Here is a 15,897-nt window from a genome sequence, read left to right on the forward strand (position 1 = left end):
CGGAAAGAACAATATAAACGAGTAATCATACAATCTTGTTAGAAAGGAAACTCAAGTTTTACTGTAACAATAGATATTTTTCCAAGAAAATACATCTATTTATTGTGAGTTTAAATAATCCAGCTTGGATGGGATCTTCTTAAACTTTGGAGCCATGACTACTAAGACTGTCTGAAAAGCAGCACTTAAGTTTCAAGTACAACATTAATCTTTATCCATTTCTAATTAATCAAAACATTCTAAAATATAACTTTGAAGTACTTGAACAAGACTCAGTCATTATGGTAAAGTTAGAAGGTGTTTCTTTGACATAATTAAACTGAAATCATTTTTTAATACATTTTGTAATTCAAGATTGTGCTGTATTCTAAATAGCGTGCACTGTGCTGAATTCATGAAGAAGAAAAAGAGGGGAAAAAAGGCTTCTGCCCTCTAATAGCTCAAGGTCGAGTATCTCAGAAACTGTGACAAATACTGTATGTGAAATCCTTTAAAAATGTGCACATTAAATATTTATAATGCAACATTTAGGGAGCATTTACAAGGGAGGGAAAAGGATTAGAAGTTTCACTAGTTATTAGTTTTGGTTTCAACTGAGGAACAGTGGGAACCTTTGAACGTTTAATCCTTGAAAACTCTTGAACTATATGTATTCTAGACAGTAAAGCTCAGAGAATTGTTTTTCAGTTTGTACACTCTTTATTTTACAGATGATGAAGCAATGATTATAAAATTTTCATTTTCATAATATGCTGCTTTTTTGGTGCACTTAAATATGCCATTTATTGCCTATTTTTCTAACTAGAATGGAAGGTCCTTGAGAATATTATCAATATGTTTACTCTTACACCTTAAACACTTAGGACAATGCCTGCCCCAGAGGGAGCCCTCAGTAATTATTTATTAACTTAATTGTATTAACATATGTGAAAAGCAATGTGGAAATTCTAAATTATATACTTAGAAATATGGCTCTAGGGCTTAGTTTTTGACGTTAATATTTTGCTATTTCCAAATAAGCTTTCTGTTAATAGCCAATTATAATTATTGGTTCTATCAATTATATTCTTTATTTCTAAATGTACAAATGCAAGGAATGTTTGTTTTAAGGAATCAGAGCAGTAAGGAATTTTTTACATGGCTTTTAATTAACTGAGTGGCTGGATCATACAGTGAAACGTGTAGAAGTGTTTAAGGATTCAGTCTTCTTTGAACTAACTGTATCACTGTGCCCTTTCTTGGTGCTTTCAGTACTGCCCCTTACGTTCTTGTGCCATCCGCTTTGCTCCTTTGCCTTCACTTTGTGTTCATTATCTTGTTCCTGGGCCTATGGTCGTTTTCTTCTTTGCTGCATGTTCCTGTTGTATTAATACTTCCCAGTCGTCTGGCAGTCTTGGTGTGTTTTTCAGTTTTGTCAGCGTAGATAGGATGGACAAATAGGTCTCTGGATTTAAAGGAAAAAAATCACTCTTTGTAAATTTGATAGATTAAAAATTCCAGAATAAGGTGCTACTTTATTTTTAATTTCTGCACAATGGACACATTTAAACATGCTTAAGGATTAATAACAATGATATATTAATAATAGATTAATTGAAATTATAGAAGGTGTTTAAGTTCTATTCCGTTTCCTCAGTAACATGGTTCTTCTGTGTTACCTTCTATTCTTCCCTGCTTATTTTAACTGTTTAAAGACTTTTCTAAATTATGTATCTTTGAAGTACTTCTGTAGTGTCTTTTGTATTTTTAGGAAACAAATTTTAAAAGTTCAAAATTGCTATCTTCTCGTGTTGGTAATTAAACATAGTAAAGTACAAATTTTGCATCTTGATAGATTAAATCAAAGTTGAGGGGAGCCTGAAGACAGAAAATGACGAAGTGGAGCTATGACCTGGCAAGTCAGTGTGGACTTAGGTCTTGGAAATATAGACTGAAAGCCTAAAATCTTTAACATCACGTTCACGCTTTTTCATCAAATTTCAAATTGTTAAAATTAAACTATCCCCTTCTAATTTAAAAAGAAAAGTAGAGAATAAAAAGAAGACCCCAGTCATAAAATGAGTTTTAGACTCACATATCATGTTACCTTTGAGATGGAAAAGATTTAATAAGTTTAAATTACTAAATGACTATGAGCAATCATAGTTTATTAAGAGAGACTTAGATTTGGGTGGTTATACATAACCCAGTCTTTGAAATTGGTCGATGTGAAAGGAAAGGGTTGTTGCCTCCTATATTGTGTCTCTTAATGCCAGGGTCAAACAGTGGACATTGTGCTTGTTAACCACTCTGAATCAGTATGGTAATGTTTTATTCCTAGCAAAAGTAATTTCAACATGTAAAAATTTTGAATTAGATTTCATTATCAGTTTTAAAAATATTCATCATCGTGTAACAGGATTGTTTAAATTATTCTACTTTTCGACAGCAATCCCCCAAATTGATGAGAATGACTAATCCACGTTCTTTGTTGAGACACAGATACCTAATGAGGTAAAAAGGGCAGAAAAGTTTTCTTTCTTTGAGGTAATAGTAAATGTCAAGGGCATGTAGTATTTGTTAATTCTGTAAAATACTCATGGTAGTTATTATACCATTAAAATAGGGTCATTAACTGTGAAATCTTTTGCATCCTTCATTAATCTCAGTCATGAGTTACTCTTTATGACATCTCTATAACTGAGATGTGCAAATTTAATTTGTGGAAAGGAAAACTAATAAACAAAAAAAAAAAGGTGATTTTTGTGTGGGCTGCGTTAAGCCTGACAGAGGTGAGCTTGAGGATCTGAGTTTCTAATTCCAAAGTTCTGCATTTGCAACTGTCATAGGGAATAGTTTTCTGGTTATTTTTAAAACTAGGCAGTGTAGGCGCAATGAGTCATGAATCATTATAAAATGGTGATTATTTTAAGCATGTATTAAGTGTAAATATCTTACGTATTGGAGTATTTTAAATTCACCAAGTCTAAAAATGCTGTGAGAGGAGAGGATGGTGAGAGTTTATGTGATGATCTAAAATTTATTCAACCTCATTGTTTACCATGGATCTTTTTTGACTTTATTTTACATTAAAAATTATATGTGCTCTTTTCTTGGTCTTCCTTTTGTAGATACTTTAACAGTTCATTTCCAGTTCATTAGGTTTTCAAAAAAGAGCTATTGTGTTTATTCATCTTCAGCTTGTGTGTTTCTCTGGATTTCAGAGCATTATCTTGAAAAACAAATATATATGCATGTATATATAAGAAGAATGAGCTTGAACAAGCAGTAAAAATGAATTAAATAAAAAGCCTTTTTAAGGGTTGATGTTTTATAAAGTTTAAGGCGTTTGTATGTGCACTTTTTTTTACATTCACGGTTGGGGTACTAATTTTATCTGCTTCTTTTGTTTTTTTAATTACTATGTGTCAAGTAATTTACAAAACTTGCAGTATCGCAGCAGTTGTGATTTCTGAATCCTAGAAATGTCCAAAGTAGGTTTGTTTGCCTAAAAGATCAGCACATTTGAAATCATCAAATAGTGTTGAGTGTCATTAACCCATGGTGTTATCCATTTTAGATGGTAATTTAGCTATGTGTTTTTTTCCAGAATTTACATTTGAAAACATGAAACTCTCCTAACATTCATGATACCTTCCGTAACTAAAACTGTTAAGATTTAGAGATTCTTTTAAATTTTAATTTATGGACTTAATATAATCAAATCCATGCAGATTGAAACATGGATGGATGAAAAGAATGGTAGGACATTCTTATTGAGTCAGGGTATTGTGGTATTCAGATCCTGGCTTTTATAGTTAATAATATGGCCTCTTTGGATCAGGAATTTAATCTCTTTTCCTCAGATATCCGAACTTACAGCAGAAGAGTCAAATTCTATGAATAAGTAAAGTGAAAAAATAATTTTATGATATTTTACATAGGATACTTTTATCTCTGAGTGTTTTCCTTTGCTTTGACAAGTATTTTTTTAAAAACAGTGACAAATATATAACAGTTTCAAACTGAACCTACGCTCATTATATCCTTTATTATATATTTTGCTTCTCCCTTGTCTCTTTTACATTTACTGCTTTAATAGGTTTTCTCTTTGATCATTTCCTAGTGTTATATGACTCTAGGATCCTTGATCCTTAATTGCTTGGCCATGAACAGTTCCAGTTGGTCATAAATTTATGAGCTTAGCTTTCTTTTTTAAACAGAGATTACCATTGGGGGAATATTAAAGCCAGCCAACTTTCAGCAGTTTTCTCTCTTTTTTTTTTTTCCCCAGGACAGATTTTAAATGTCTCTAGTTAAATTGTTTGACTTTTTGTGAGTCTTTGCTGATCTGGTTAATGGAAATATACATTTGCCATGTTATAGTGTTTTAGAAACTATTTTCACATGTAATATAAAATTAATCACTTGAGGGTCTGTAATAAAACACATTTATATTACCACTAATCATTTTTATTTAGTAATTTATGTGTTATTTTTTAATCCTGCTCTTACAGCTTTTTGACTTTTTAATCAATCATTTTTAATCAGTAGCTCAAATTCATTTATTTGTTTGTAGCTGGAGATTTCGATTTTGGAGTCATCATAATGTCATTGGAATAGTATTTTAAACTATGAAAGTGAATAAAGTATTCCTGGGGAAAGCATATAGAATAAGAGGGAAAATACCAAAGATGAAATGCTTTAAGGATGGGCAGAGATAGAGGAAAGCACATCTCTGGGTGTGGAATACGAAACTGTGCTATGGTGATAATGAGTTTGCTCAAAGATGACTTCATTTGTCAAGTTCTTAAAGGGGCAAAGAGAGAATTGCACGTGAAAGTGTAAACTAAAGTGAAATTAAAGTCTGCAGAAAAATAATAATACTAGAGGAGGTAATTTCTGATTCTTGGTTGTCCATAGAAGACATAAAGCCATTCAGGTGTCAGCAGTGGGAGGTTGAGACAGTCAAATTGGATCAACTTAATGAACCTAGAATTGTCTGTATCGAATTCTTCTAGCCTTAAATTTGCCACATGATGTGGGAGTGCCTTCATGGTCAGTTTTACAGAATATTCTGTTGCCTCCTGCATTTTTGATAGTGTCTAGTTTCAAGTGTCTAGTCTCTGTGTTACAGAGGCAGCTTCCCTCTCTTTGTCCTGGCCCAGTAGAGGGAGACTTTGTCATTGTAAGGGGCGCACCAGCAGGCAGGGGACATGGGGGTCGTTCGGTTACTAACCCTGTGGCTTTAGATTAGACCTTTGTCGTCACTGTTCCACAGTCTTCATCTTCTCAGCATGGACAGTAAGAATGCTTGCCTGCCTGATGTTTTAAGTGTGTAGTGGGTTTATCCTAAAAAGTAAGATCTTTGTGAACCACAGTTATAAAATTTAAATTGTATACAGTTGACCCTTGAACAACACAAGGGTTAGTCGAAAATTGGCATATAACTTTACAGTCGGCTTTCCATATCTATGGTTCCTCCATCTCCAAAGTTCTGCATCCGTGGATTCAACCAATCACGATCATGTAGTGCTGTACTATTTACTGGAAAGAACCCACATGTAAGTGGACCTGCCCAGTTCAAACCCCATGTTTTTCACAAGTCAACTGTACATACAGAATTATTTGTTGTTGCCCTGTGTTTCAGTAGTAAATTATGTGGTTCTACTTTCATCTTTATAAAATTGGGATTAGAATTACCTCCTGAAGACATACTAATAATGAACTCTTTAAGCAAAGGAAAGATAATTTTAGAAAGTATGAAGGAATGAGATCCAGAACATGTGTGAGTTATTTCCTAAATCCTGATTTTCTAAGTCACTAGTTCTCAAAATGTGATACCTGCCCCTCAGCATCACTTGGGAACTTGTTAGTAATGCAGACTGTGGGGCCCCATCCTAGACCTACTGAGTCAGAAATTCTAGAGGGTGGAGTCCAGCAATGTGTTTCAGTAGCCTTCCAGATGATTCTAATGCCTATGAAAGTTTGAGAATCACTGCTCTGGCTGATTAAGTTTTCCTACTTAGAATGCAGTTTTAATTCCACTCTTGTTTATGTGGAAAGCTAAATGCAACTCATTCCCCACTGAAAAGGTAAATTAATTGCTCTAGTTGGTTTCATTAATTCAGAGACCTAACATATCGTTACAGAATCGCATGTAACTAAACGTAAAACTGGAAAAATGTTGAGTAACATCTTTGGAAGTTAGTTTCCACTTAATCGAGAGTGAGAATAGATCTAACTTTTAAGGATTTTTGCAGCTTTAGAATGATGTGTTTCTTTAGATTTGCTGAAAAGACAGTAACCGCCAGTTACGCAATCTACATTCATTCATAAAGATATAAACTAACATGTGCCTTTTTAAAACCTGAATTTACTTTTTTTCTGCCTTGGTGAGTAGATACTTCTAGGCAGAAAAAAATCTGTGAACATCATCAGAAAGCACTGAACTGTGTACACCTAATCTTTGTCTCCTGAAAACTTAGAACATAACATAGTTTTTAAAGAAAATTTTCAGTTTCTTCCTTCTTTCCCTCAAAAGGACAATGCTTCACTTACCAAACAAACAAACAAACAAACAAACTTGATGTTACTGAAGTGAAATATCTATTACCTCAAAGGATCTAGAAGGAACTCACTTTAGGTACACTTATATATGATCGGAAATTATTTGTAAATACCCATCCGTACTAGACTGGGGATGTTTTCCTTATATTCAAGAAATACTACATTACTTAACCCTTTCTAATTTATAGATGTAGTTGGTTGAATTTCATAATAGGTGATAGCTTTGCTCTCTTTTATGCTTATATGAATGTGGGAATGGAATTTAACTTTTCCTACCAGAAGTAATAAAGGGGGATGAGAAACATTATTGTAAAATAAATTGAATTTATGTCAACAATTAGAGATTAAAAAGGCTTATGCTTTTTCCTGGCAAGACATTTACCATGTCATCTTTCTGTTTAAATGCCAACTACAGTAACAAAATACAAAGTATAGTTTACCACATGCCAATATTTGTTCCCCGTGAATTTCTCTCTTGAGAAATTCAGAGCATGTTTTTTGAAGAGGAAATATTTGGCTTGTAGGGAGAAATGGAAATCTGAGCTTAGATGTATAAGGAAGGAAAGTGCCATATTAGGAAACATGGATATGATTACATGCATGTGGGAATAAGACTTGAATATGGGAAAAAGACTTGAATCAGTTGGTAATAATTATATGGATAATATTACAATCTGATAATGCTGTGATATATTTACACTCTAAATTCCATTATCAATTAAATTCTTGTTTAATTGCATCATTGATCTCTCAAAGAACAAAGAGTGGAAATATTTTGACAGTTTATTATCTTCATATTCCGCTGAATGCTGAAAGTCAGAGCCTTACACTTTGGAAGGTGTAAGCCTTACACTTTGCACATGTGGGGAGGATTTTAACAAATGTCTCTTCAGTACGGCCAGTGTTTCCCGAGTAGCAGAACTGGCTTATGACTTACTTTCAGATATTATATTTTGTTTCTGTGAACTGCCATGTATTTAATTCCAGGGGTGTAATGATCAAAGTGTCTTCTGTATCTGATGATGCATGTAATTTTTATAACAATTTACAAGTTTGAAGTACCTTCAGATTACTGTTGCACAGTCATCATAGCAGTCCTGTTAGACACTCATTAATGCTCCCTGTTTAGAGATGAGAAAACACTCAATTATCCCTAGTTTGCAACTTTTAGTGTCAGCTTCCATAATGGTTTGAGGGTGTGTAAACTCAGCATATAGCCCATTTTCTCCATCCTTGACTGTCAGTTATAGATTCAGGCATTAACCCAGGTACTCTACATGTTATTTTAGCTCTCACAAGAATTTGTCTCCAGAGGTATCACTGTCCTAATTTAAAGATGAGGAAACTAAAGGTCAAAGGTGGTTAGCATGGTAGAGAAGTCTGGTAGGTGATTAATAATAGCTCATGCAATTAGGATTAGGCTACCTGGGTTCTTATCTAGGCTCTACCACTTAAAGCTAGAACCTTGGGAAAGTTTCCTAACCTCCTTAAGTCTCAGTTTCCTAATCTACTGAAAGGACAGTAAGGCCAGTTCCATAGAACTCTTATGAAGATTAAATAAGCAAGACGTAATACATGGAGACTGCCTGGCATACAGTGTGGGCTCTAAGTATCACATATTATTATGAAGGAAATTATTTAAGGCCACTCAGATGGTAGGAAGTCGTATCCCCACATCATCTTCTTACTCTTTTATTGCTTTCTGATCAGGGCAAGAAATGTATATGTGAAAGTGAGTAGTATTAATTAATACATCTTCCAGTAACTTTAAGAAGGGAGAGGTGGTAGGTATGAGATCAAGAAGTAGAGGACAAACTTCATGGAAAGGCAAAAATTACATAGTTTGGGTCAGGTGGCTAGGACATAAAATAAGTTTTCTAAAAAGTCATAGTAGTATTTTTTAGATGAGAATGGGAAGGGAGTGCACCCTTCCTCGACTCCTCTTTGCACAATATTTACTTGAATTCTTAACTGATTAATTATTAGCCTTAAACAAGAGAGCAACAGAAATACTTGTTTGCTTGTTTTTGGAAGAACCCTCCAGTGGTCCTTCCCCCAAATGCATTTACCACTTTTCCTACTTAAGCAGTAGTTATACATACGTATTAAACATTGTCCCTCTAGCATTTAGAATTGTAAGCATTGTTGTTTAGAAAGAATTTATTCTTTTTCAAGTTCCTCTAATACTTTAATTAAATTCCATCCTGGTACTTAATATTTTTGACATTCTTTACCAGTATTTTTGACATTCTTTTCTAGTTCTTCATTTCCATAGCTTACATGCCCTACTTAAAGGCAGAGTCTGTCTAATGTCTAATTACATTGGCTAATATCCCCAATACAAGACCAGAAACAAATTGTAAGTTACTGAGATGAATGGCCTCTTTCATTTCTTATTCAGCTTCTCAGTGGTCCAATAACTGTAGTGGGAACTGACATCATTCCACTGATTAAAAGTTAACTTTAAAAGATTCCTAATAAGAAAATTTAGACATTGTAAATTTGACACAATTAATATCTATCCATTTTTAGGATGACTTTGCTTCTTTCATAATGTCAGGGTTTGGGTATTGTTGTTTTCTTTCTAATAGCAAATCTTATTGATATTTGGTATAACTCTTAAATTGTGCCTCGTACTGGAACTTTTGGGAAAGTAGGAGAGTGTAGTTAACCCTTACATTGTGAGGTTTTAATGCGTTCAAGCAAATGTGGCCACTGGAAAGCAAGGAACAACAAATCTGTCCTTTACCTTTCAACGAGAAAAGACTAGGCCTTTCCTTTGGTCTTGGTTAACTGTTAGATCAGTTAATTTACCTCAAACTATATTTTGGCCTAAAGAAATCTGTTCTGTGGCCTTTTGGAATTGTTATATTCAGAGGCCACGTTTTTGGCTTCTTCTTTCAAAGAGATATACTTCAAGTTCTGCAAAGGCAAGGACTTGGCATAAGAGTCCAGTGTGACACATGCGTTGCTGGTTTACCAGAAAATATGCTTCACACATGAAAATGTTTTATATGTGATGCTTTGCTCAAACTGAGAGAAAAATCTGGTTATTAACATATCTCCAGCTTATCACTGAGCCAGATTATCCTTAACGCTTAAAAATCCAATGAAATAAGAAATCTTCAAAGGAACGCCACAGTTGGTTTGGCTTACTGGTTTCTCTTATTTTAAACATCACAGGTTAAAAAAAGATCAGAAAAATAGAAAGGTGGTGTAATAGTGTGTCTAAAAGTTTAAACTTTATAACAGGGCAATCTATGAGCTTTGGGAAATACTGCTAATAATTAAAGCTACCAACTAATATTGAGCTGCTCTACGTCAGGAACTTCACATATATTCTAATTATTCTTCACAACGGCCCTGCAGGGTGTTTTTGTTTCTTTGTTTGCTTTTTCAATTACCACCTTACATATTAGGAGACAGGCTCAGAAAGCTCACGCATTTAGGAAAAGGCAGAGCTGAGATTTGAACTCAGCTCTGTCAGATACCAATGTCCATCCACATGTTTTAACTGAGAAGACATTTGAGAGTGCTTGGAAAAATGCTAAATAAGTAAATGGTAGCAATTATTATTTCTATTCAGCTGTGCTGCCTCCCAGACTATAAATGCACGCACACACACACGATGTGGAGAGAGATGGGAAGGTGGGGAGATGCAGCATTACTGCGTGGTACCCTCTATAGTAAGCATCGTCAGACTCCCGTTCACATATGCAATCCATAAGCAACTAGAAGATGATAATGAAAGAGAAGCCACATTACAAGGTGTAGTAGTACCTAGGAATAGACATAAAAATACTTTTTTGTGGAAAACTTCAAAACATTCTAGTGGGACAAAAAATACAGACTTGAACAAATGGGAAAACATACATGTTCTCAGATTGATTCAACATCATAAAGACATTAATTCTCCATGAATTGACCTATAAATTTAATATGAACTTAATACTACTACTAACAGTTGTTTTACCTTAAAACTAGACAAGAGGATCCTAACCTCAGTGGACATATATTTCTTAATAAGGCATTTGGTTGATTCTTCTCACCACCCAGTAGTTCACAGATGTTAAGATAAATATGTAGAGACATACTAAAAATATTTTTTATAGGTTAGGTTGTGAGGAACCTTATTCCTAAATAGATAAGAACTGAAGGAGGGTTTATAGCAATGTCGTGGCAATTCTTTGAAACTCCTTAAGTAATATGCCAAAAATCATATAGTGAACTCATCAAAAATTATCTTTAAGAATCTGTCAGGGACTTCCCTGGTGGAGCAGTGGTTAAGAATCTGCCTGCCAACGCAGGGGACATGGGTTCCATCTCTGGTCCGGGAAGATCCCACATGCTGCGGAGCAACTAAGCCTGTGCGCCACAATTACTGAGCCTGCGCCCTAGAGCCTGCGAGCCACAACTGCTGAAGCCCGCGCTTAGATCCCGTGCTTAGCAACAAGAGAAACCACCGCAATGAGAAGCCCGCACACCAACGAAGAGTAGCCCCCGCTCGCCGCAACTAGAGAAAGCCCTCGCAGCAATGAAGACCCAATGCAGCCAAAAAAAAACCCCACCAGAATCTGTCAGCTGACTGGAAACCACCCATTGGCAAAGGATTGTTCGCTTAGTTACCGTAGTACCAGTAGATACCAATTTTTCAAATGATCTCTGTGTTTGGTGTACAGAGGTTTTTTATTATAGCTCTTTGAAACTGCTTATTTTAAAAACCACCTATACTATATCATTGTTTTTCCCTTTTTTTCATAGTTGCATTAAAGTCCACCCCAGCTGACAGAAATGGAGTCCAGGACAACTGTAGAACAAAATTCAGAGAAGGCCTGAACTTGCAGGAAGGAGAATTCTTACTGCAGGTAAATTGTAGTAAATATAGTTCGTTTTCATTAGGACAGTTATAAATGGAGAATTAATTAACAGCCTTTTAATTATCCCCAGTTTATTTAGGACTCACCCAGCGTTTCATACCACTTTCATCTGAAGTACAATAGCGGTATAATGTTAGTATTGTACGTGAAAAAATAGAATTTTATGAAGCATATTTATTAGAAGTCTAGTTATCACTTTCCATGTTGCATTTCTTGTAAATAGCAAGAACTCCTAGATTATTTTAAAGGTTCTCATTTAAGACATCGGATTTACGTATACGTTTTGAGGAATATAGCTCCATTAAAATAATTTTATTTGTTAAATAGTTTGAAATTGTTCTTAACCTGAACTTTATTTTTTTCGATGTGTTCTTATAATTATATTTTCTTTTAGCAGCTGTGTGTGACTTATCAACTTGCTACAGATTTCTTTCAACAACCGTCAGCCCTATTGTCATGTGCTAGAACTTGGAGAGTTTCTAGTAGATTTGTCTATAAAAGTACTTTAAATTTTTTCCAATTTTTCTTTCTTTTGGATCTGATACAATGCTCGATTCTCAGTTAAAATTCTCAGGTATTTATCTTATTAAAGAAAGATAGAATGAAGATGTGTGCTATAAAGAATATAAATGTATAACTGCATCACATTGCGGTACACCTGAAACTAACTCAACACTGTAAATTAACTATACTTCAATTAAAAAATGGTAAAAAAAAAAAAAAGAAACTAGTTAAATAAAATAAAACAAAACAGAAAAGATGTGTGCTATAATCTGTACTATTACTATTACATAATAATTTTCAATTCTACCCAGGGAACTGAGTGGAGAACTTAATTTGCCATTGTGACAAAAAGTAGCCATAAGTTTCAGTAACTCCATTCATTCAGTAAATGCTTAAGTGTAACCTAACAATTTATAAGATTTTATTATAATTTTGTAATTGTGTTCAAATCCCTGATACCGAAAATTAACTTTTGCTTCCATTATGTTAGAAAAAATTAAATATATTCAACCGTGAGTCGTCCTCCTCCTGCCTCTAGCTGAGGATTTTTATGTATGTTAGCTGAAATGTAAAGACCCCTTATTCAGGTTACAGGAAGCATTCTAATAATTGCTTCTGAATGTGATTAAACATGCATCTTAGTTTACGTAGTAAAGTAATAAGGAAGTTCTTTATCTCAAGTGAAAATAGACAACTGTGGCATGCTTAACACTTCTTAAACTGCTTTAAATTATGGGCCAGTGATTATTTTTTTTAACATCTTTATTGGAGTATAATTGCTTTACAATGGTGTGTTAGTTTCCGCTGTATAACAACGTGAATCAGCTATACGTATACATATATCCTCATATCTCCTCCTCCGTGCATCTCCCTCCCTGTTCCACAACTCTAGATGGTCACAAAGCACCGAGCTGATCTCCCTGTGCTATGCAGCTGCTTCCCACTAGCTATCTATTTTACATTTGGTAGTGTATATAGGTCCATGCCACTCTCACTTCATCCCAGCTTACCCTTCCCCCTCCCTGTGTCCTCAAGTCATTCTCTACGTCTGTGTCTTTATTCCTGTCCTGCCCCTGTGTTCTTCAGAACCATTTTTTTTCTTTTTAGATTCCATATATATATGTGTTAGCATACGATATTTGTTTTCCTCTTTCTGACTTACTTCACTCTGTATGACAGTCTCTAGGTCCATCCAGCTCACTGGAAAAAACTCAATTTCATTTCTTTTTATGGCTGAGTAATATTCCATTGTATATATATGCCACATGTTCTTTATCCATTCATCTGTTGATGGACACTTTGGTTGCTTCCATCTCCTGGCTATTGAAAATAGTGCTGCAATGAACATTGTGGTACATGATTCTTTTTGAATTATAGTTTTCTCAGGGTATATGGCCAGGAGTGGGACTGCTGGGTCGTATAGTAGTTCTCTTTTTAGTTTTCTAAGGAACCTCCATACTGTTCTCTATAGTGGCTGTATCAATTTACATTCCCACCAACACTGCAAAAGGGTTCCCTTTTCTCCACACCCTCTCCAGCCTTTATTGTTTGTAGATTTTTTGATGATGGCCATTCTGACTGGTGTGAGGTGATACCTCATTGTAGTTTTGATTTGCATTTCTCTAATGATTAGTGACGTTGAGCATCCTTTCATGTGTTTGTTGGTATTCTGTGTATATTCTTTGGAGAAATGTCTATTTAGGTCTTCTGCCCAGTTTTGGATTGGGTTGTTTGTTTTTTTTGATACTGAGCTGCATGAGCTGCTTGTCAATTTTGGAGATTAATCCTTTGTCAGTTGCTTCGTTTGCAAGTATTTTCTCCCATTCTGAGGGGTGTCTTTTCGTCTTGTTTATGGTTTCCTTTGCTGTGCAAAAGCTTTAAGTTTCATTAGGTCCCATTTGTTTATTTTTGTTTTTTATTTCCATTTCTCTAGCAGGTGGGTCAAAAAGGATCTTGCTGTGATTTATGTCATAGAGTGTTCTGCCTATGTTTTCCTCTAAGAGTTTTATAGTTTCTGGCCTACATTTAGGTCTTTAATCCATTTTGAGTTTATTTTTGTGCATGGTGTTAGGGAGTGTACTAATTTCATCCTTTTACATGTAGCTGTCCAGTTTTCCCAGCACCACTTATTGAAGAGGCTGTCTTTTCTCTATTGTATATTCTTGCCGCCTTTATCAAAAATAAGGTGACCGTATGTGCGTGGGTTTATTTCTGGGCTTTCTATCCTGTTCCATTGATCTATATTTCCATTGATCTATATTTGTGCCAGTACCATACTGTCTTGATGACTGTAGCTTTGTAATATAGTCTGAAGTCTGGGAGCCTGATTCCTCCAGCTCCATTTTTCTTTCTCAATATTGCTTTGGCTATTTGGGGTCGTTTGTGTTTCCACACAAATTGTGAAATTTTTTGTTCTAGTTCTGTGAAAAATGCCGTTGGTAGTTTGATAGGAATTGCATTGACTCTGTAGATTGCTTTGGGTAGTATAGTCATTTTCACGATGTTGATTCTTCCAATCCAAGCACATGGTATATCTCTCCATCTGTTTGTATCATTTTTAATTTCTTTCATCAGTATCTTATAGTTTTCTGCATACAGGTCCTTTGTCTCCTTAGGTAGGTTTATTCCTAGGTATTTTATTTTTTGTTGCAGTGGTAAATGGGAGTGTTTCCTTAATTTCTCTTTCAGATTTTTCAGCATTAGTGTATAGGAATGCAAGAGATTTCTGTGCATTTATTTTGTATCCTGCTATTTTACCAAATTCATTGATTAGCTCTAGCAGTTATCTGGTAGCATCATTAGGATTCTCTATGTATAGTATCATGTCACCTGCAAACAGTGACAGTTTTACTTCTTCTTTTCCAATTGGGATTCCCTTTATATTTCTTTTTCTTGTCTGATCTCTGTGGCTAAACCTTCCAAAACTATGTTGAATAAGAGTGGTGAGAGTGGGCAACCTTATCTTGTTCCTGATCTTAGTGGAAATGGTTTCAGCTTTTCAGCATTGAGAACGATGTTGGCTGTCGGTTTGTCATATATGGCCTTTAATATGTTGAGGTAAGTTCCTTCTGTGCCTACTTTCTGGAGGGTTTTTATCATAAATGGGTGTTGAATTTTGTCGAAAGCTTTTTCTGCATCTATTGAGATGATCATATGGTTTTTATCCTTCAGTTTGTTAATATGGTTTATCACATTCATTGATTTGCATATACTGAAGAATCCTTGCATTCCTGGGATGAATCCCACTTGATCATAGTATATGACCCTTTTAATGTGCTGTTGGATTCTGTTTTTTAGTATTTTGTTGAGGATTTTCACATCTATGTTCATCAGTGATATCTGGGCCCGTGATTTTTATTTTTCCCCTAGAATGTTTAGACAAATTGTAAACATATCCTATGTCAAGGACCCAGAATAAAAATATACTGTTGCAAAACTAGTGTTACCTTTTTAATTTTCTGAAGATTGGAAATATTTAGGTATTTAAAATAAGTGGTCTTGTCATTAATTCTGTTGGATGCCATTTGTATAGTATGTGATGCTTCCTCTCTAGTAGGAAGCATCAGACACTATACAATTTGCTTAGGGCCATACTTCTTATCTCTTATGAAGCAGATGAACACACTGTAGACATGCGAAAATGGCATATTTCATTATACACAGTTGCCATAATGGCATCTTACTTTATATTGCCAACGTGCGGTTATCACCTAGTTACCACTTAGAGGCAGAGGATGTTTCCAGAGGTGCAGTATACCATTTGGCTTGAAACTTTTGAAACGAAATCTTTTCCTTTGGTTTTATCAAAGGAGGCACGTGAAGAAAATGTTACAAGATGTTTAATGAAAGTTTAAAATATTTATTTTCTTGATTAGCTTAAATTTGTTACTGTTTTATGAAGAATAAAAATAAGACAATAAAATAACTTTTTGTATCGTTTCACTACCTGTTATTTGCTTTAGTTGTT

At 34.7% G+C, this 15,897-nt stretch overlaps 1 protein-coding gene across 1 annotated transcript in view; it reads left to right on the forward strand.

Moving 5' to 3' along the window:
* AHR (aryl hydrocarbon receptor) overlaps positions 1-15,897 on the forward strand; it is a 46,592-nt gene that overhangs the window by 15,971 nt on the left and 14,724 nt on the right. Inside the window, exon 3 of the mRNA XM_032642894.1 lies at positions 11,311-11,414. Within this exon, the coding sequence (XP_032498785.1) occupies positions 11,311-11,414 (104 nt within the window). The remainder of the gene's footprint in view (positions 1-11,310; positions 11,415-15,897) is intronic.

Source organism: Phocoena sinus, chromosome 9 (genome assembly GCF_008692025.1).
Source record: "Phocoena sinus isolate mPhoSin1 chromosome 9, mPhoSin1.pri, whole genome shotgun sequence".
NCBI classification, from domain to species: domain Eukaryota; kingdom Metazoa; phylum Chordata; class Mammalia; order Artiodactyla; family Phocoenidae; genus Phocoena; species Phocoena sinus.